Here is a 20,232-nt window from a genome sequence, read left to right on the forward strand (position 1 = left end):
TAAATATAAGGATTTCACTAATAATCTCTAATAATAATAATTTTTAAAAATATGATTCAAAAATGGAAAATTGGACAGGTCAAGTCTATGAGGACTCTATGCGGAAACAATTAGGAGGCTAGCGATTTTTTTAAAATTTCATCCTAGTCAATTAAAGGCATTTCCTTTTAAAATACGGATGTTAGGATGTAACAACTGGAGAGGAAACATAAATAAAGAGCTTCTTGCTAGAGTGTCTCAATCACACACTTTAAAAGGAAAAATTATAAGCTTGTTTGTTAAAAGAATGGTAGTAAATAACTACATATAACCATCATTTTTAACTGTCTTATGGGACCAAAGCCTCCTCCTGAACTTAAGAATAAAAGAAATGCACCAATTTCTTCCACATTGCTCAAATTAAAAATTTTAACACTGACTCTTCAGTTATTCCAATTACTGAAATACACATAAAAACACTATTTAAATTCAACAAAATGCATGTTCATGGGACAAAGTTTTTTTTTCCCCCCTATCTTGGTAAAAGAGCATCTGCTTCAGAAATTGGTATTCCAGTTTCACTTATCCCATCTCAAAAGGTAAGTCCTCTTTGAAGTCTCCATTCCTCATCTGATTATCAATTGTAGATAACAAAGGTATTCAGCCTTCTTTTGATAAAGGACAGGTTTTAGAAGAGGAAGAGAGACCCACCAAAACCATGGGATCATACCATAGCCGACCAGGTAAAAAGTGGCCAGAAGAGGAAACTGCCCAGTCTCATTCCCAGTCTCCTAGAAGGACTACAGTATAAGAATGCAATCAGGGACTTCCCTGGTGGTGCAGTGGTTGAGAATCCGCCTGCCAATGCAGGGGACATGGGTTTGAGCCCTGGTCCGGGAAGATCCCACATGCCGCGGAGCAACTAAGCCCGTGCGCCACAGCTACTGAGCCTGCACTCTAGAGTCCACGAGCCACAACTACTGAGCCCTCGTGCCACAACTACTGTAGCCCGCACGCCTAGAGCCCGTGCTCCACAACAAGAGGAGTCACTGCAAGGAGAAGCCCACGCACCCCAATGAAGAGCAGCCCCCTCTCACTGCAACTAGAGAAAGCCCGCGCACAGCAACAAAGACCCAATGCAGCCAAAAATTAATTAATTAATTAATAAAATAAAATTTTAAAAAAAGAATGCAATCAACTGTTACGTATTACAGAAAGTAAATTATGGGAATTCTAACGGGTAAGAGCCTTGGACAGTGGGAGAGCTGTGTCTGTAATAGAAATGCCAGGCTTTCTGGGGCCAATGGAAACAAAGTTTTCACTTGTCCATGGGAAAAAGAGGAGGGGGAAAAGAAAAAAAGACAATGAACTATATTTTACAAGTAGATACATCCATTAGATTTAAAGAAAGCCCTGTCCTTTACTCAGAGTATGTACTTCCTATTTTTTTGTTATTAAATTTTTCTTTTCTTTTAGAAATGATTAAGATGGTAGATGGCAATTTTGGATTTTGATCTATTTTAAATGTCATAATTTCAAAATTTTACTTAATCATCTAATCCAATCATCCTTCTCCCTAGTAGGCAAATCCTTCCTTCCACATACATTCATGTCCATGTTTCTTTTCCACATCCGCATCCCAGCTCAGTCCTTCATCAGTTCCGGTCTGGACTATCTACGACAACATCATGGCTGCTCTTGTCTCTTTGTAATTTCATCTATACGATGTTACCAGGCTAATCTGCCTAAAACACCACTTTGATTATGATAGTCCTATAACTCAAAAACACTGCTCCACACTTCCTAGAGGATCAAGTCCAAATTCCTCACCTTGGCATCCCCAATCCACCCTACCTTACCCACCTCTCCCAGCGCTCCTCTACATGGACATGTACCCTAAAATGGGCCCCTCACTGTCCTCTAAATCCTCCACATGTTTCCCATGTTTGAGCCTATTCTCAGCCACTCCCTCTACTAGTAATATCACTGTCTTTATCTATTAAATCCTACTCAGCCTTTAACATTTACCTCAAAACTCACTTAATAACAATATTGTTTTAATAACAATTAAAAACCGAGCACTTACTCTATGCTAGACTGTTGTTCTAAGTGCTTAAACAGTATTTTATTAATTTAATCCTCACAACAACCCTAAGGTAAACAGTCGTATTATTATCCCCATTTTACAGATTAGGAGCCTGAGGCACGTCATATAGCTCCAGGTCACATAGTAAGTGGCCAGCTGAGCTTCTAACACAGGCTGTGTGGCTCAAAGTCTACCCTCAACCATCACGCTACACTACCCACTAGTTCCAAGATGCCCTCTTTGAGCAGCTCAAGAGAAGGTGACCTCTCCCCTCTGGATCCCTGGACCTGTAAGCTAATTCCTATCTATACCAGCGATGCTATCACCATCACTCCTATACTCTGTACTGAATATAAGCAGCAAACAACAAATCTTGCCTCAAGGGGCTTACATTCCAGAGACTAACGGCTGGTCAACTATTAGAAATAAACTTGGGAAGAAAGTCAATAAGAGAGGAGAAGCTGCAATGTGGCCTGGGAATAAAGCAAAGGGCTTGCTTCCCCACACTGGCCCAGGGCCAGGAGCTCACCTATACTGCTCCTGCTCGTAGAGGTCGGCCACAATCGTCAGCAGGCGGCTGATGAAGGACTCTTTGCTGCTTTCCTTGTTTGCTTGCGCAGCCAAAAGGGTGCATCTCTTCTCTGTCTCTGCCAATTTCTTCTGCAGCTTGACATACTCCTGTCGGAGAAGCATCAAGTGCTTCTCCAACTTGGCCACCTCCTCTGCAAGGGAGACAAAGAATCAAGTTTACCACAGCAGGTGTAAAGCAGACAGCATCCACTCATCCCTCATCCTGCAGCCAGGATGGCTACCAAAATGACGACAGCTGACCCTCGAACACGGGGTTGAACTGCGTGGGTCTACTTACACACAGATATGTTTCATTAGTAAATATACACAGTACTACACCATCCACAGTTGGCTGAATCCGAAGATATGGAGGAATCAAGGTCACGGAGGGCTACAAATTACACGAAGATTTTCCACCGTGCCGGAACGTAGGTGTTCCTAGCCCCTGGAGTTGTTCAAGGGTCAACTGTAGTCACGTGACATTCCTATTTCTTATTGATACTCCTAAAAGATCAAGAATGGTTTTGTTTCAGGGTGCCATCACAGTCCAGGGATTCCTTCCCAGTTTCCCTGAAGATCAATATTTAATATATGGAGTCTCAGGAATGATTATCAAAATTACCTGGGAGGCTTTTTCAAACCACTAGTAGTAATAAGTAACTTCTACATATCACATGCTGTTCTACAAGCTTTCCGTGAACTCTCATGCAAGATTCATGACAACCCCACGGGGTAGGTACTATTACTAGCCACACTTTTCAGAGGAGGACACTGGGCCACAGATTAAGAATTTGCCCAAGGTCATGAAGCTGGTGAGAGGCGGGGCTGGGATATGAGCCCAGGCATTCTCATTCCAGGGCCTGTGATCTATTAACCACTACCCCACACTACCTGACACCTGCCCTCCCTCAGGAAGCCTCAGGGCAGTCAATAATGGTTCAGAGGGAAGCAAGTAATATTCCACAGGTGTGCTGGGGCAGATTTAAAAGGTTGAGAACCACTGTATTTGATTCATTAAATTCAACAAACATTTACCGAGTAGCTATGAGGTGCCAGACACTACAGTGGTAAGCAAAATCAGACATATCTTTCCTCAGAGCTTTTAGTTACCAGGGAAAGTAAATTTTTATAATTAAAATAACAGCTGCAACAACCAAATGCAAAACTACAACTCTAATGAGTACTAGAAGAACAGAACAGAGCTATGAGAACCTATACTAAAGAAATTTAACTTGGGACATCAGGGGAGACTCCCCTGAGGAGGCAAGCAGTCAGGAGACTTCTCTCTTCCTTCACCTGGAGTCTTGGGGATTCATGCAACCATGCATAAATCATCGTATCTAGGGAACCACCGTGCTGCTATGGTCATTCTCTGGGCTGCGGTCCATCCACCCCCTACTCCCCACCACAGATATTCCAAATCTTGACACTGCCCTCAAGCCCATCTCCCACCCCATCTGCCTCATTCTTGGCCAATGTCTTGAGAAAACTGAGCTACTGCCACCGACCCCCACCGGGCCAGCAACTACTCCCATCTACCCCAGGCTTTCTCGGGGAGACCATCTCCCTCCTATCCAAGATTAATCCCTCCATCTCTGCTCCAAACCCATCACTCTCCCCTGGTCCTCCGCTTGATCATCAACCCCGCCTCCTCCAGCAACTTCAATCTCTTTCAGCTGGGTCCTTCTCATCAGCACATAAAGCTGTCCAGGTCCGTACCTAGCAAAAACAAAACTCTCCTTCCACACATCTGACCCACCTCTGCCCTTCCAGCTCTATCTACCACACACATTTCCTCACCCACTATTCCCCTGCCACTCCCTCCTTCTGTCCCCACCACTCCCTTGAAACTCCTCTCACTGATGACCTTCTAATTGCCAAACCCAACAGACACTTGCCAGTGGGTCTCCTCCCACACCTCTGTAACATGACTCAGGACACTACTGTCCATCCCTTTTTTCTTCTCTTCTTTCAGCAACCACAATGCCACCTTCTCTCCAATTCTGGTGCTCTGTCTCTTTCACATGCTTCTCTGCATCCCTCCCAACACTTGACCACTGACACTCCCCAGGGGGTCTATCCTTGGCCCTCTTCTCCACTGTGTGATCTCCCAAGGCAGCAGATCTTTGGTCTGTGGTTGATACCAAAATCTAGTGCCAGTGATCCGTAGATCCATCTCTCTAGTGCAGATCTCTCTTCTTAGCTTCAACTATCCATCTGCCCGACAGACATTTCTCCCTAGCGGCCCACAGGCACGTCAAATTCTCTATCCCCAAAACAAAGCTTCCAGCAAATTTGCTCTTCCTTTGTATGGTCCCTATATTAATAAATGACACCAGCATCTATCCTAGTTACCTGAAGAAGAAATGTGGGAGGGATCCTGGATGTCTCCCGTTCACTCACCTGACTCTAACCCTACCCCAACTCAAAAACTGACCTTCCCACTTAAAAAACAAAGGAATGGTTAAATAAAGTGACACATGAGTTTGAAGTTATTATGCAACTATTAATGTTTTCAAAGAAATATGTAATACTAAACATGCATTTTCAAGTGATAAATATTATTAACAGAAAAAAGGAGGCTGTGAAACAACATATTTTAAAAGTCCAGTTTTATTAAAAACATTCACATATATGAGGAATAAAAAGACAAATACCACAAAATATCAGCAGATTTTTCTCTTCTTTGCGCTTTCCTGCACATTTCAGGTATTCTACAACAAATGTGTTCTCTTTTCATAATTATAAACAAATATTTAAAGAGAAATGCATTTAAATACTTAAATACTAATAGACTATCTTCTTCATATATACAGTAGGGAACTTTTCCCCCTTCATCTAGAGAATCCACATTAAATAAATGCCTGGAGTCAAAAACCTGGCTATCTCAGGTATAAATCAGTATTGTTGGGAAAATAAAGGAGAAGGCACTTGCAAGATGAAAATTTGCTTACAACTGCTAAAATGATCACTGCTCATGAGTTACATATCAGATGAGAATTCCTAAAACTATTATTTTTTCAAAATACTGCAATTATTTGGCCTACTAACCATTAAACCAAATATTGTTTTAAAAAACACTGGCTAAAGGAAAACAGTACTTACAATGATCCTATTGCAATATTTTTCAAATCTTAGCATTTACATTTACACAAAACCCCTTCAGTAGGACTCAGGTCTACACTTCTATTCCGGTGTGACAAATCACCGGTTTTAAAGAGTTCTTCATAGTTACTCGGACTAAAGAGCCAAGAAACTGCAATTATTTACCTAAAACGGGGACACATTTAACACAAAGCAATAAATTCATGTGACTGTACAAAATTTATACTTTTTTTCTTCCTGTAGAGAAAGAAATGGAGTTGATGGGCCTCTTTAAAGAAAAACTGGCACTCATTTTCTAGATGTGGTAACGGAAAATGTAAAAGGACATATGAATTAGGAGTAGCTTCAAATTATGTCCCAAAACTGCTAACACTAGTAGCAAAATGAATCTATGGTGTCACGATAATGGTTATCTTTGGAGGAATAGCAGGAGAGTGGTAATTGGGAGGGCACATGAGGGGTGCCCTCTGGGATGCTGGTAACATCCTTTTTTGTTGTTGTTTAACTTAGTAATGGTTACATTCATGTTTTATTTTGGTAATTCATTGAGCTCTATACTAATGCTTTGCTCTTTGCATGTATCTTATGCTTCAATTAAACAGTTTTAAAAAATTCATATACACCTGTAGTGGATTCTGGAGTCCAAGCGATGGGGATCTAAATCCTTTTAGTAACTAGCTATGGGGACCATGGGCAATTCAATTCTCTGAGCTTCAGTTTCTTTATATGTAAAATGGGGGGCGGCCAGGAATCTACTACTCAGTGCTGTAGTAAAAATTCAATGAAACTACTGTAACTTGCACACGCACTCAAAACTGTCAGCATTGCCTCCACCCTCCTCTCTGCATTTCACAATTACATAATTATTGGATAAATAGTTTAAACTATTATAACTGTTTACACAACATTTTTTTTGAGTCATGAAAAGCAGAATGAGTTTCAAATGTTTTATTGACTTAGGAATTAAGATTGATCAATTAAAATCATGGCAAATCAACAGGACATTAGCAGAAGGATGAGGTGATGAACAAAAGTAAAAACAGAAATGGAAACACCGCTAACTACTGAACGAGCTACTTTAAGTACTGCATCACCTCGTATAGCAAGTCTGCACTGACAATTCCCGAACCAAAAAGTAAAGCCTAACATGCTTTAAAAAATCATCACTACTATTCATTTGAAAGAGGTGTAAGTTAGGCTGCACCTTAAAAAAAGCTCTCAAAGAGGCAACTCCTAATCTACCATAGGAAAGTCAGTCAATGTCTATAATTGATCAATCTAGAAATGGCAGTATTATCACTTAGAGGTAAACAGAGAAGAGTGGAAAGTGGTCTGCGGAGTGGGTCTGAGGGGTAGCAAATTTATTTTTTGTTGTAAGTCTTGTAACATTATTTGAATTTTAAATCTACGTGCACTTACAAAGCAAATATACTATTTTACACAAATTTTAAAGATTATGGAAAACAGTTACAAGTATGAGGAAAAATAAATAATTTTCTCATACCCAAGTGTAAGGGTTTTTATATATCACAAAACTTTAGGAAGGGAAGGAACCTAAAGATCATCTCTTTTGGTTCAATTCCCAGACAGTGAACTGAGGAGCAGAAGGGGACAGGCCCACGACCAGCAGCCTACCCACCTCTTGCCTCAGACCGTGCTTGATGACACTACTCCCAAACTGGCTGCGTAAGAATCACTTAGGCAGTTTGAACTAAAGAGAGAGAGCGCACCCAAATTCAGTAGATCGGGAGTGGGGTCACAGGAAATACACAGTACTTTTAAGACAACCCCAGGTATGGGGATGACTAGCCTGGGGAAAAAGTTCAGCCCCCAGCGCGTGCCTCCCCAAGTCACACACAGACTGCTCTGGGAATACTACTGTTTAGATAGAAGACCGACTGAACTGCAATTTTTCTGTTCATTCATTGACTTGTTCAAAGGTTTTCATCTCTTAGGAAGACAACTGTATAACCTAGTCATTCATTAAAAATTTATTAAGCACCTATGCAGTGCCAGTGTCAAAGTAAAGAAAACCATCTTGGCACATGTTTTTTTACAAAGTTACAGGGTAATAGAGAAGATGGGCAATTAAAGAAGACAAATCAGTAAAACCTGACAGCACTCTGACAGGGGCTGCAAACAGAGCACGGAGAAAGACCACCTGGCTTAAGCCAGCACAAGGAAAGACACTCCAGACAAGTGATGCTGTACTCCAGAAGATTTAAATAAAGCCTCTGTTTGTAGCATACTGGGTCCAGAAAATGTAAGCAAAAGGCTTCAGTCTTTTGTTTTCTTGGTCAGATTTTCCTTTTAAACTAGTATCAGTCAATGGGTTTGTGCAACAGGCATAATACTAGGCTCTAGGAGAAATACAAATAATTAGAAGGCAAGACCTAGTCTTGTCCTCCATAAAAGTCACTGGCACCACTCACCTGCCTCTCCCTAAGTCAACTAAATGGATGGCCAGAGGACACCTTATCTTGCTAGTTCAAACTAGTGGCTATAGTCACATCCCACTTGCCCAAGAGATAGCTTCCAAGTTTTCACAGGGTATAGCCTGTGACTGTCGACTGCAGATTTTTCTTCCCTGAAGAAAACTGGATCCTTTAACCTTGGTTTCAATCACGCCATATTCTAGCCAACCTTTTGCTCAAGAGCTCCAATCCATCAAGACTACAGCATCCGTAAATACTCTGTATTTCCACTTCACTTAAACTATCATTCTGTAAGTATTTATGAAGCACCTGCTATGAACTAAGCATTATGGTACATCAGCAGTTGCCTCTTTAAGAGTTTTTTAAAAGGGCAGTCTAATTTGCACCTCTTCCAAACAAATAATGTATTGATAGCACCAAAGGAGTACCAAATATAGAATCAAAGTAGTATCTACAGGAACTCACAAACAGGAGGGAAAAGAACAAAGCTAATAGTCACAAAGAATCTGGATACTGATTCATGTGGGGGAATTATGAGGACATTTGCCTTCAAGAGTAGAAAATTACCAACTCCTTTAACCCTTAAAGAAAAGATCATAAAAGTTCTGTTTGAAACACCTTCTCAAGGAATCCTTGTAAATTTCTTTGGATATCAGTTATACACATGTAAATCCAAAATCTACAGCAATAACCCTAGTCTCTCTCCAGAATTACTGACACGAATTTCTACCTGCAACCTCGACCCTGACACTGTTGTTTCGGTCAACAGTTCCCTAACAACACGAGACATAAATTACAAAGGTTATATAAATTACAAAGAGAAGAGGCAAGATGAAAGGAGGGCTTTAGGATATAGGGCTCTCAGTCATGAAATCAGAGATGCTCCCCGCCTAGCATCTTCTGTAGGAGGAAACCCTGATCCCAGGTGCACCTACCAGTGGTATTGCAACTGCCACACCATTTCATAGTATAATGGAGACAGCACCCAAGGCTGAGATATCATTCTGTGGGCAATGTGTCTGCTTGCAAATGGCAATACAAATGTGTCCTTGAGTACCACCAAGCTGTCGAGTTCTTATAGGAAAAAGTATACAATTACCATTCTGAGCAATAATGGAGAGAGAATCTACAGCACAGCACAGTGGTGAGGAGCACAGGCTCTGGAGGTAGACTGACTGGGGTCAGATCCCAGCCCCAGCACTTTCTAGTTGCGACACTCTAGGCAAAGGCCTCCTTCTCCTCATATGTTAAGTACGTTGTAAACATTAAACATGCTAATACATACAAAGACCTTAGAAGATAACCTGCCTTGCAGTAAGTGGTCAATAAATGTTAATTTTTACAATTCTTAGAAAGGCAACATGATACAGCCCTTAAGAGAGTGTACTCTGGGACTTCTCTGGTGGTCCGATGGTTAAGAATCCGTGCTTCCACTGCAGGGGACACGGGTTCGATCCCTGGTCGGGGAACTAAGATCCCACATGCTGAGCGGCCCAAAAAAAAAAAAAAAAAAGAGTGTACTCTGGAGCCTCACTTGACTGGGCTGAAACCCTGGCCTGCCCATTACTAGCTGTGTGACCTTGGCAAGTCACTTACTCCTCTCCGTGCTTCGATTTTCACAGGTGGAAAGTGGCAATAATAATGGTGTCTCAGAGTGCTGTCGAGGAGTAATTGAGTTAAGATAGATTAAATTATTTAGAACAGTGTCTAGTTTAAAGGTTTACTACCACTTCTTTATCAAGTGACTAGTTTTCAGCTGTGGCTTCTTCTTTCTCTTCCTCCAACTTTCCTTTTGAAAAATAAGACTAGAAATTTAAATAATAGATAAACCTACAGTTTTGCCGAAAGAGCTATGCTAAGTATCGGTGAAGAATGTCAGCACTTGCACTATAATTTAATCATGTTTCTTTCCAAACAATACCCATTTGCTCTTCACCAATGCAGTTGGAGGCGAGACATTTTGATGAGCTCTCTGTAATTCATCACTCTTGACCTAACCAAAGATGCTTGAGACAAAAAAAATCTACATTCACTATGAATAGCCTAAAAAAGAGACCAACATCAACTGCAATATATATATATATATATATTTTTTTTTTTTTAATCAGTAACTCATGGGACAGTCAGAAAAGGAACCAACAATGATCCTTATAAGACTCTTCCTTCTAGGTCAGGAGTTGGCAAACTTTTTCTGTGAAGGGCCAGATAGTAAATAGTTTAGGCTTTGTGGTAGAAAGCAGATCAGTGGTTGCCAGAGGTCAAGGGAATGGGATTGAATGAATGCAAAGGAGTTCAAGGAAATTTTTTAAGATTATAAAAATGTTCTATATCATGATTTAAGATCTTAAGCCAAAGCCCATGCTCATCCCACTGTACCATGCTACCTATTTTCAGCTCTAATGTCAGGACATCAAACACGTATTTATTATTAATTCACTGATTTAGAAATTAAATGCTCTTTCCATTCCCTACCTTAAATGTGATTTCTACTCCCCTCTGCCTACTCCAATACTAACCCACACTGTATTCATTAAATCTTTTTAGATTAACAAAACCCTGATATTTCCTTTCTCTACACTTCTATAGTTCTTACTTTCTAGTCCCAATTTTAGCAGTGAATTAGTGTTCTTTGTATAATCCTTTAATTACTGACTTTCTCCCTACTCTGCTTTAACTATGTCCATTAGATAAAAGAAAAATATCGTAAAAGCTGTGATAACATCTCATTTTGAGAACTACAAGAATAATTTTTGTTTCAGACATATATTAGAGTCTTCCACATAACAATATTTCATTAAAGCATGTATCAAAAGCCCCAGAAAATACTATCTTCTTTGTTGGCATCAGAAAAGATAAGCTCCTCACAGGTGATGAATTACAACCACTACTACTTTCCTAAACCTGTCATACTAAAGATGTAATTTTTCTTTCACTGGGATTACTGAATATTCACTAACCAAGAGTGCTAACTATGGGAAAATTGTGTAATGGAGAATAAGAAATAAGTGGATATATTTACTGTTGAGAATTCAAGTTCACAAAATACCCTAATGAAAAAAGGAAGGGAAGGAATTCCTGGTGGCCTAGTGGTTAGGATTCTGGGCTTTCACTGCCGTGGCAAGGGTTCAATCCCTGGTCAGGGAACTGAGATCCCGCAAACTGCACAGCTAGGCCAAAAAAAAAAAAAAGAGGAAGGGAAGGGGAAAGAAGACAGGAATACCATCAGGAGGAGATTACAAAGGAATAGTAAGATACCCCTGCCAGTCTGTACCCTCCCAGTTCACACAAAGTTTGGATATTACTAAAAACATAATGGTGTTAAGAGACATTTCACATTTTGACTTTTCACACTTTGAAGTCTAGCAATTCTGTCATAACTCAAATGCATTGACAAAGTCCAAAAGCCATTATTTAACAAAAGTTTGCTTTAAAAAATCCTTTTACCCCAGTTTACAAATAAAACCAATTACTCAGGACTTCTTAGTTAGGAAAGATGACCTTATTTTATTTATGTATATGTGTGTATATGCACATAGTTATATTTGTTTAAAAAAATGATCCAGGGCTTCCCAGGTGGCGCAGTGGTTGAGAGTCTGCCTGCCAATGCAGGGGACACGGGTTCGAGCCCTGGTCTGGGAAGATCCCACATGCCGCGGAGCAGCTAAGCCCGTGAGCCACAATTACTGAGCCTGCGCGTCTGGAGCTTGTGCTCCGCAGCAGGAGAGGCCGCAATAGTGAGAGGCCCGCGCACCGCGATGAAGATGAAGAGTGGCCCCCACTTGCCGTAACTGGAGAAAGCCGTCGCACAGAAACGAAGACCCAACACAGCCATAAATAAATAAATTAATTAATTTAAAAAATGGAAAAAAAAAATACTGCATTATACCATTGTGACAATTAATAAACTGATTTATAAAAAAAAAAAAAAAAAATGATCCAGTAAAGCCCTCTTTTATTCAATATTGGCTCAGTTTGAAAAAAATGTTTTGTGGGATATACTGATCTTCGCTGAAGCTGAGTGATGCAAAAATCTGAGTTTTTAAAAACTCCCCAGGTGATTCTAATATGCAGGGTTCTCCAGGTTGAGAACCACTAGCATGAACTACCAGAATGACAGCAGAAAGGAAAGAACGTATGCGAGAGCTTTATAGGAGTCACGGGATTTGGTGACTGACTACAGGCTTAGGGGGAAGTCAGGGATGATTACTAGGTTACGGACTTGAGTTCGGCTGGACGGTAGCGCCACTAAGCATCAATGCAAAAGAGAAAAGTTAGTAAACTATAAAGCACAATATGCATGCTTTTATGAGAAACTTTGCCTTCCCCTCTCGGTTCCACTTCCATTAAGGCTGCAACTGTGTGTTGCTCACTTTGTCATCCCTAGCAATAGTTGCTTGTACTTAATAGAAATGAAATACATTTTTCCTGATTGTGATTCAACTCTGTTAAGACTTGTCTGCAAGTCAGTGGCGTGACTTAATATGTTTTTCAAGACCTCACTCTGGGGACTTCCCTTCGTGGTCCAGTGGGTAAGACTGCGCACTCCCAGTGCAGGGGGCCCAGGTTTGATCCTTGGCCAGGGAACTAGATCCTGCATGAAGGCCGCAACTAAAAGTTCACATGCCACAACTAAGAAGTCCGCATGCCACAACTAAGAAGTCCGCATGCCACAACTAAGACCCGGTGCAGCCTAAATAAATTGTTTTTAAAAAGCACAGCATTAAAAAAAAGAAAAAACCTCACTCTGTGTAGCACTGATCACAGATAGGGCTGGCTTCACAGGAGATACTCAACAAATATTAGCTCACTAGCTAATTTTCACACAAACGCCAGTCTGACTGGAAATGCTTTCAACTGCCTGCTAAGACATAACCACCTAAAGGTATATTGGGCATGGCAAAATCTGTCCACACCTGAGGTCCAGATATTTGTTCTCAAATCTGTTCCTCTTCTTCCTGTTAACAGCCCAGCCATTATCTGAGTCACCCAGGCCTAGAACGCTTGAGTCATCTTTGATATCGCCCTCTTGTCAGCATGCAAACAGGTTTCCAGAGTCCTGTCTTTTATGCTGTCTATAGTGAGTATCTCTCACAGCAGTCCTCACCAACCCCAATGCCCCTTACCCAAGGACTCATCTTCAATTGCTACGGCACCCACTCCAGCCTCCCTCCCTCGCTCCCTCCCAAATCCATCCTCTACATTATATAGCCTTTTCAACAGGCCTCAGACAATTCTAGTCACGTCGCCACCTTGGCTGATACCTTTCAGTAGCCTCACCCCAGGGCCCACAGAGCAAAATGCAAATGCTTAACCAATCCCTTCATAATCTAGCCCTTAACATACTTTTCCAACCTCACATCCTGCTATTGATATTTCTTCCACCGAGAATAGTGACCTCTTCCCACCCACATCTCCCCATGTCCAAAAGCGGCCTATTTTTCTGAAGTCCAGCCCAGATAAGCCCAGCTTATCTCCTGCAGCAAAGGCCTCCCCTGACACCCAAAGCATACTCCCCACTTCCCTAAAACATCTCTTCCTACTCTGAATTCTCAAAGTAACTCCTAGGCATTTTTCACCTTCCACCCTACAAGGCAGTTTCTTTTTCTTTTTTTCTAAATTAATTTGTTTTTGGCTGTGTTGGGTCTTCGTTGCTGCGCGCGAGCTTTCTCTAGTTGCGGTGAGCGGGGGCTACTCTTCATTGCGGTGCGCGGGCTTCTCATTGCAGTGGCTTCTCTTGTTGCGGAGCACGGGCTCTAGGGTGCAGGCTCAGTAGTTGTGGCTCACCGGCTCTAGAGTGCAGGTTCAGTAGTTGTGGAGCACGGGCTCAGTAGTCGTGGCTCGTGGGCTCTAGAGCACAGGCTCAGTAGTTGTGGAGCACGGGCCTAGTTGCCCCACGGTATGTGGGATCTTCCCGGACCAGGGCTCGAACCCGTGTCCCCTGCAATGGCAGGCAGATTCTTAACCACTGCGCCACCAGGGAAGTCCCTACAACGCAGTTTCTAACACACATGCTTTCGTCTCCCCTCCTGGACTGCAGTGTTCCCTGTGAATAGGCTCTAGGTCTGGCTCTTCTTTTTTTAACCACCCACTACCTCTCCCTCCACCCCCACTCCATGCTCATCACACCCTCCACCCTACAGTGCCTTAGTAGGTGGAGTTCAATAAATACTGTAGGTCCCTGGCCTACTCAGATTTAACAAGAGAGCCTGAGGACATAGTTTCTCATTTTGTTGGGCATGTCTGTAAATCATGATAATGTCTCAACTACAGCAACTCACCTTGCCGGTGACTGAACCCCACATATCTCAGCATGATTCAGTAGCTCTACTCTGGCACATCCACGGTCACTGCAGTGACTGGATAAACTTTGTTTCTTTGTTTTAAAAAAATATATATATCCTCAAGGAGAAAGCTAACAGCCTCTGCTGGTGACAGAAACGAAAGAAAGGGAAGATAGAGAAAAGAAAGGAATGGTATATAGAGATACTGCTTGAGGGGTCACCAGACAATACATAATTATGAACAGACTGGGACATCTGATGAATGAATAAAATAATAAATGGAGATAAACTTCCAAACCGGAAGGAGCAAAATTTCTCCTTTCCCTGTTTCTACCAGCCTATACCAAGCATTTTCTGGAACACTGCTGTCCAACAGCACCTTCTGGAATGATGCAAGTGTTCTATTCATCTGTGCTGTCTGCTAATATGGGAGCCGCTAACCACACGGTTATTGAACACCTGGAATGAGGCTAGCATGACTAAGGAACTGAATTTTAAATTTTATTTAATTTTAATTAAATTTAAGAAGCCATATGTAGCTAATGGCTACTGTATACATTACTGTATACTGTATACATACTGTATAATATACTGTATTACAATACTGTATACTGTATTGTCCAGAATACAGAATGTCTTCACCTTGTTACTTGAATTGTTGTCAGAAGTATTTTCCTGACCAAATTCCAGTAAGCTTATAAAAGTCCATGATCATTTTTCCGTTTAACAAGTCACTTACATTTTTTTCCAATTTTCACTTTTATTTTATTGAGGGGAGAGTGGTTTAAGAGGAGACTAAGAGAGGGGACTTCCCTGGTGGTTCAGTGGCTAATACTCCACGCTCCCAATGCAGGGGGCCCGGGTTCGATCCCTGGTCAGGGAAATAGATTCCGCATGCTGCAGCTAAAAACTCCCGCATGGGGCTTCCCTGGTGCTGTAGTGGTTAAGAATCCGCCTGCCAAGGCAGGGAACACGGGTTCGAGCCCTGGTCCAGGAAGATCCCATGCTGCGGAGCAACTAAGCCCGTGCGCCACAACTACTGAACCTGCGCTCTAGAGCCGGTGAGCCACAACTACTGAGCCTGCACCCTAGAGCCCGTGCTCTGCAACAAGAGAAGCCACCGCAATGAGAAGCCCGCTCACCGCAACTAGAGAAAGCCCGCACAGCAATGAAGACCCAATGCAGCCAAAAATAAATAAATAAAAATAACTCAAAAAAAAAAAAAATCCCACATGCCAAAACTAAGACCTGGTGCAGCCAAATAAATAAATAATAATTTTTTTAAAAAAAGAGAGACGAAGAGAAAGACTGCATGGCAGGTAGACTGCACGATACACTATTTCTTTTGAGATAGAGACTATCCCCCTTTCAAAGCTGAGGAAACTGAGACTGAGAGCAATTAATTGGCTTACCTGTGATCACAGCTTAGTAAAACTAGGATTCAAACCCATGTCTGCCTGCAGAGACTGAGCTCTTAAGCATGCTTAAATTGCTAAGACTGAACTGGGCTGGATGAAAAGTAGGTTAGGCAGCTCCCAGCAGGCTGATGTTATTCAGAGCACATTAAAAGCTGGACCAGCCAGCTTACTTGACAAGAGACTAAGGATGTATCCAGGCAACTTTCTTTCTTTTTTTTTTAATTTAATTTAATTTAATTTATTTATTTATTTATTTTGGCCACACCGCTTGAGGGATCTTAGTTCCCCGACCAGGGATTGAACCTGTGCCCTCCGCAGTGAAAGCGAGGAGTCCTAACCACTGGACCGCCAGGCAATTCCTGGCAACTTTTCTTGATGTCTGCTAAATGATGCTCAATAATTCATCCACTCCTTCAACCATAGGCACAATTCTAAGTTGGAAGATACAGCAGTGAACAAAACAGGAAAAGTCTCTGCCCTCATGGGGGTTATATTCCAGTAAGGGAATTAAAAAACAAACAAAACCTAGGGACGATCTCTGAAGAGGTGAGACACCTGAGTGAATAAAAGTTGATTAGCTGTGTGGAGAAACTGAGAAAGACTGTTCGAGGCCAAGGAAACTGCAAGACAAAGATATAGAGGTGTGTTGGGAATGTACAATACAAAGAATAGCATGGAAGTTAGTGTGCAAGAGCTCTGTGAAGGAGAAGAAATAAAGTATCAGTGTTAACCAGCGGCCAGATCCTGTTGGCCTGTAAAGGTCACTGGAAGGCTCTGGAAAAATATATTCCAAATATATATAAGATATAAAATATATAAATTATAAAATATATATAAGATCATGGAGAGCCACAGAGAGTGGGGAGAGCATGTGGAAGGGTAGGTGTATTGCGAAGAGTGGGAGAGACATGATCTGATTTATGCTTTAAAAGGAACACTGGAAACTGTAAAAACAGGCTGTGGGGAAACAAAATCAAGGAGAAAAAGTAAAAGCGGGAAGACCAAGTTGGAGGGACTTGTTCGAGTGATGAAGGAAGCTTAGATGAAGGATAGCTACAGCGATGTAGAGTGGAAATGGCCACTAATTTTAGGACAGACTTTAGCTAAATATATATGGTCAAACCAATACCCATGGATGCATGGAAAGAAAGAAGCTTGGTTTCTAAACGAGTCGCATTAAGAAGTTACTGTATAACTCAGCCCCTGCAGGTTCTATTTACTATTCCTAAGCGCAATTTCCCACATGCTCACACTCACACCACCTAACGAAGACCATTATCAGGGAAATTCCCACAGAGCTTGCTTACAGATCATCCAACTGTTACATGACACAGATTTCTGCTATTTGTTTATATTTAAATGAGTATTTCTGAACAAGCATAGCCAGCTCCGATAAATTCTGATTAGAGTACATGCCGCGTTAACACCCCCGCGCAAAACACTGTTTAGATAACCTTGCCTTCCTGCGCATAACAAGCAGTTGCAGTTTAACGAGGTAACTGGACTAGGATGCTCCACTCAATTCTTCCCAAAGTCTGTGACACTGTTTCCAAAAAGCTTAAGTCAGAACACAGGCTAGGAAATTGGAACACACACAAAAAAAGTAAAATAAAAACTGTCGAGGGCTTCCCAGGTGGCGCAGTGGTTGGGAGTCTGCCTGCCAGTGCCGGGGGCACGCGTTTGAGCCCTGGTCCGGGAGGATCCCACATGCCGCGGAGCAGCTGGGACCGTGCGCCACAACTACGGAGCCCGTGTGCCACAACTGCCGAAGCCCGCGTGCCTAGAGCCCATGCTCCGCTCCACAACGAGAGAGGCCACCGCAATGAGAAGCCTGCGCACCGCGGCGGGGAGTGGCCCCCGCTCGCCGCAACCGGAGAAAAGCCCGCGCGCAGCAACGAAGACCCAACGCAGCCGAAAAATAAATAAATAAAATAATAAAATAAATAAATTAAAAAAAAAAAACCGTCGAGTCAGAACCTTCTGACTATGCTTACCTATCTGTACTCTCTTGCCAATTTAACCCTGAAAGGATGTTTTAAGGTGTGTTCTCCACCAGCTGCATGTCTCTCAAGGTTATCCTAACACAAATCTCAAGGCAGTTGCAGGATAACAATCAGCATACTCAGCCAGTAGGAGCTCTTCAGGCTGGAACCGGACTGCGAGGCACAGCAGGTGCTCAGTAAAACTGCTGAATGAAAAACCAACTGCCTTCTACAATTTCAATCTTGGTAACGTATTCCCAAAACATTCCTTAACTTCCCTAACTGCTGTAAAAGCGATGGAGTCCCCGTCACCTGACATAAAGCCTTCCTGAACCTTTCCACCCCAACTCACTGCTCAGGGCAACAAGCTCCATTTCGCTGGCTGCCCACTGTATTAAAAAATCTTAAACAACATTCTGTGACTCATCCAAAAACTAGCTTCAGGGGATGCCTCAGCTTTCTTCTGTTCCTTTTAATCCTCCTCTGCTTTCATACAATATTTATCTGACGTTTCCCCCTCAGGGGGTCTAACATGGTAGAAAGAGCAGACAAAAAGTGGGTGCCTGCCCCGGATATCTCTAGAACTCTGGCCTCAATTCCTTTATCTATAAAGTGCAAGTAACACCCATGTCAGACCTCCTTCACAAGGTTGTTGCCAAGTCTAATCCAAATGAGAAAAGCCTGCAAACTGTCAGGTGCTACCCAAAAGTAAGATCCAAGTAAAGGTAGGTTCCGACAAAGCTTAGCTCAAAACCAATCGGACAGGTGGAGGACCAGCACACTGCAGTCACTCAATAAACATTAAGTCAAATAAGGAGTATTTTCCTCCAGTAATGGGGTGAACAGGAGAAGCACACTAGCCAGGTCCGACAGCGTCACTTTAGGGTCCCTGGCAGGTAACTCGTATCTCTGGGTCTCCTTTCCCGCCACCTGTACAACAAGGCTTTGACAATGAAGGCTTCTAATATTGCTACGTTAAGGGAGGCTCAATCCGAGAGGCCAAATTGCCTTCACCTGCAGGGGCACAAAGAAAGTGCCACAAAAGCGGGTAAAGACAGGACTGAGAGGCAAAGGAGTCGAGGTCTGGTTTAGCACATCTCTTAGGAGCAGCGTGACCTTGGCCAACTCCCCTACCAAGCAAACCCCCTCCTCCCGTCCACATCTCTCAACCTGGGGAAAGAATCCCAGCCGCCCCGAATCCCGAGGCTGCTGGGGAGCCCAGAGCCTACAGCCCCCTCCTGTTTGGCTCGTTGGCCCGTGACAGCCCTGGCTCACCCCCACCCCTCACCCTGGGAAGAGTCCTAAGCTCTTTCGCAGGGGAGGGATGTACCCCTTCCGGATGCGGGACCTGCCAGGACAGCAGTTTCGATTTCCTAAGGAGAAGGGTTGCGTCCCCCGCCGTCCCAGCACCGCCGGTAATCAAAGGAGCCTCCCCGGCGGCCCTCGGGATCCCCGAGGCTGCACTTAGTGCCGGCACGGGACCTCGCGACCGGCCCGGCACCCTGCCAAGGTCCCGCGGGGTCGGAGACGCCGGGAGGGGCGTTGCCATAGGAATAGCGCTCAGTACCCCGGCCCGAGGCGCCCGGCAGAGGCTGGAGAGGAAGGCTCGCGAGACCCGCTGTGCCCCAAGCGAACACGCCCGGCCATTCCCTCTCAGGGCTGCCTCGCCCAGCCAGCAGCGCCCCCACAGCTCCGCGCCTTCCCGCGCTGCTCCACAAAAAACCTACCTTCCGCCATGTCGGGCCCAGCCCTGCCTCAGCCTCGCGAGAAGTGCGCCGGTCAACTTGGGCAGTGCGTAACGGAGGTCCCCAAGTCTCGCGAGAGTCATGGGGGCCAGGGAGAGGGAGGGGTCGAGACTAGGTAAGAGCAGTGAATGAAAGTGGAGGAGGTAGCTGGACGTGGGAAGAACCGAGAGCCTAGCTCTCTTCACCTATATTTTCGAGGCTCTGGACTTATCAAGCACTGACTGGACCAAAAAAGAGTGAAGAAAATTTGGGAGAGGAACCTGAATTTGGAAGGCCTGGTTGCAGGTGTCTTCTGAGTGTGTGGATGGGTCACTTTTTTCTAGCAGAACTCAGCCACCTGGCTGCAGAAGCAGAGAATATGGATTGTAGCATTTGCCCAGGGCTTGGGATTCATTGCCAAAAAGAAATTGAGAGTGCTGTGAGAATATAGCTCTGGTGCAGACTGGGTAGAGGCTGATGTACGAGTCATAAAACTGCAGGTCTCTATAATATTGAAGACCAATGTAGTGTGAACAGGGTTGTGAGAGCCCTGTGTTAGGGTGGCAAACTGAAGTTCATAAGTTAAACAGTACTAGGAGACAATAAACTCCAGGACAGAGCCATGGAATATGGTAGCTGAAGTGGAAGTGAG

At 43.3% G+C, this 20,232-nt stretch overlaps 1 protein-coding gene across 3 annotated transcripts in view; it reads right to left on the reverse strand.

Moving 5' to 3' along the window:
- ANKFY1 (ankyrin repeat and FYVE domain containing 1) overlaps positions 1-19,684 on the reverse strand; it is a 75,996-nt gene extending 56,312 nt beyond the window's left edge. For all 3 annotated transcript variants that reach the window (XM_082443807.1, XM_082443806.1, XM_082443808.1), the window contains exons 1-2: positions 19,584-19,684; positions 2,595-2,787 (exon numbers count right to left, since the gene is read on the reverse strand). In XM_082443807.1, coding sequence (XP_082299933.1) covers positions 2,595-2,787; positions 19,584-19,593 — 203 coding nt within the window. In that variant the 5' untranslated portion in view covers positions 19,594-19,684. The remainder of the gene's footprint in view (positions 1-2,594; positions 2,788-19,583) is intronic.
- Between the last annotated feature and the right edge of the window lie 548 nt (positions 19,685-20,232).

Source organism: Balaenoptera physalus (assembly GCF_965194825.1).
Source record: "Balaenoptera physalus genome assembly, chromosome: 20".
Taxonomy (NCBI): domain Eukaryota; kingdom Metazoa; phylum Chordata; class Mammalia; order Artiodactyla; family Balaenopteridae; genus Balaenoptera; species Balaenoptera physalus.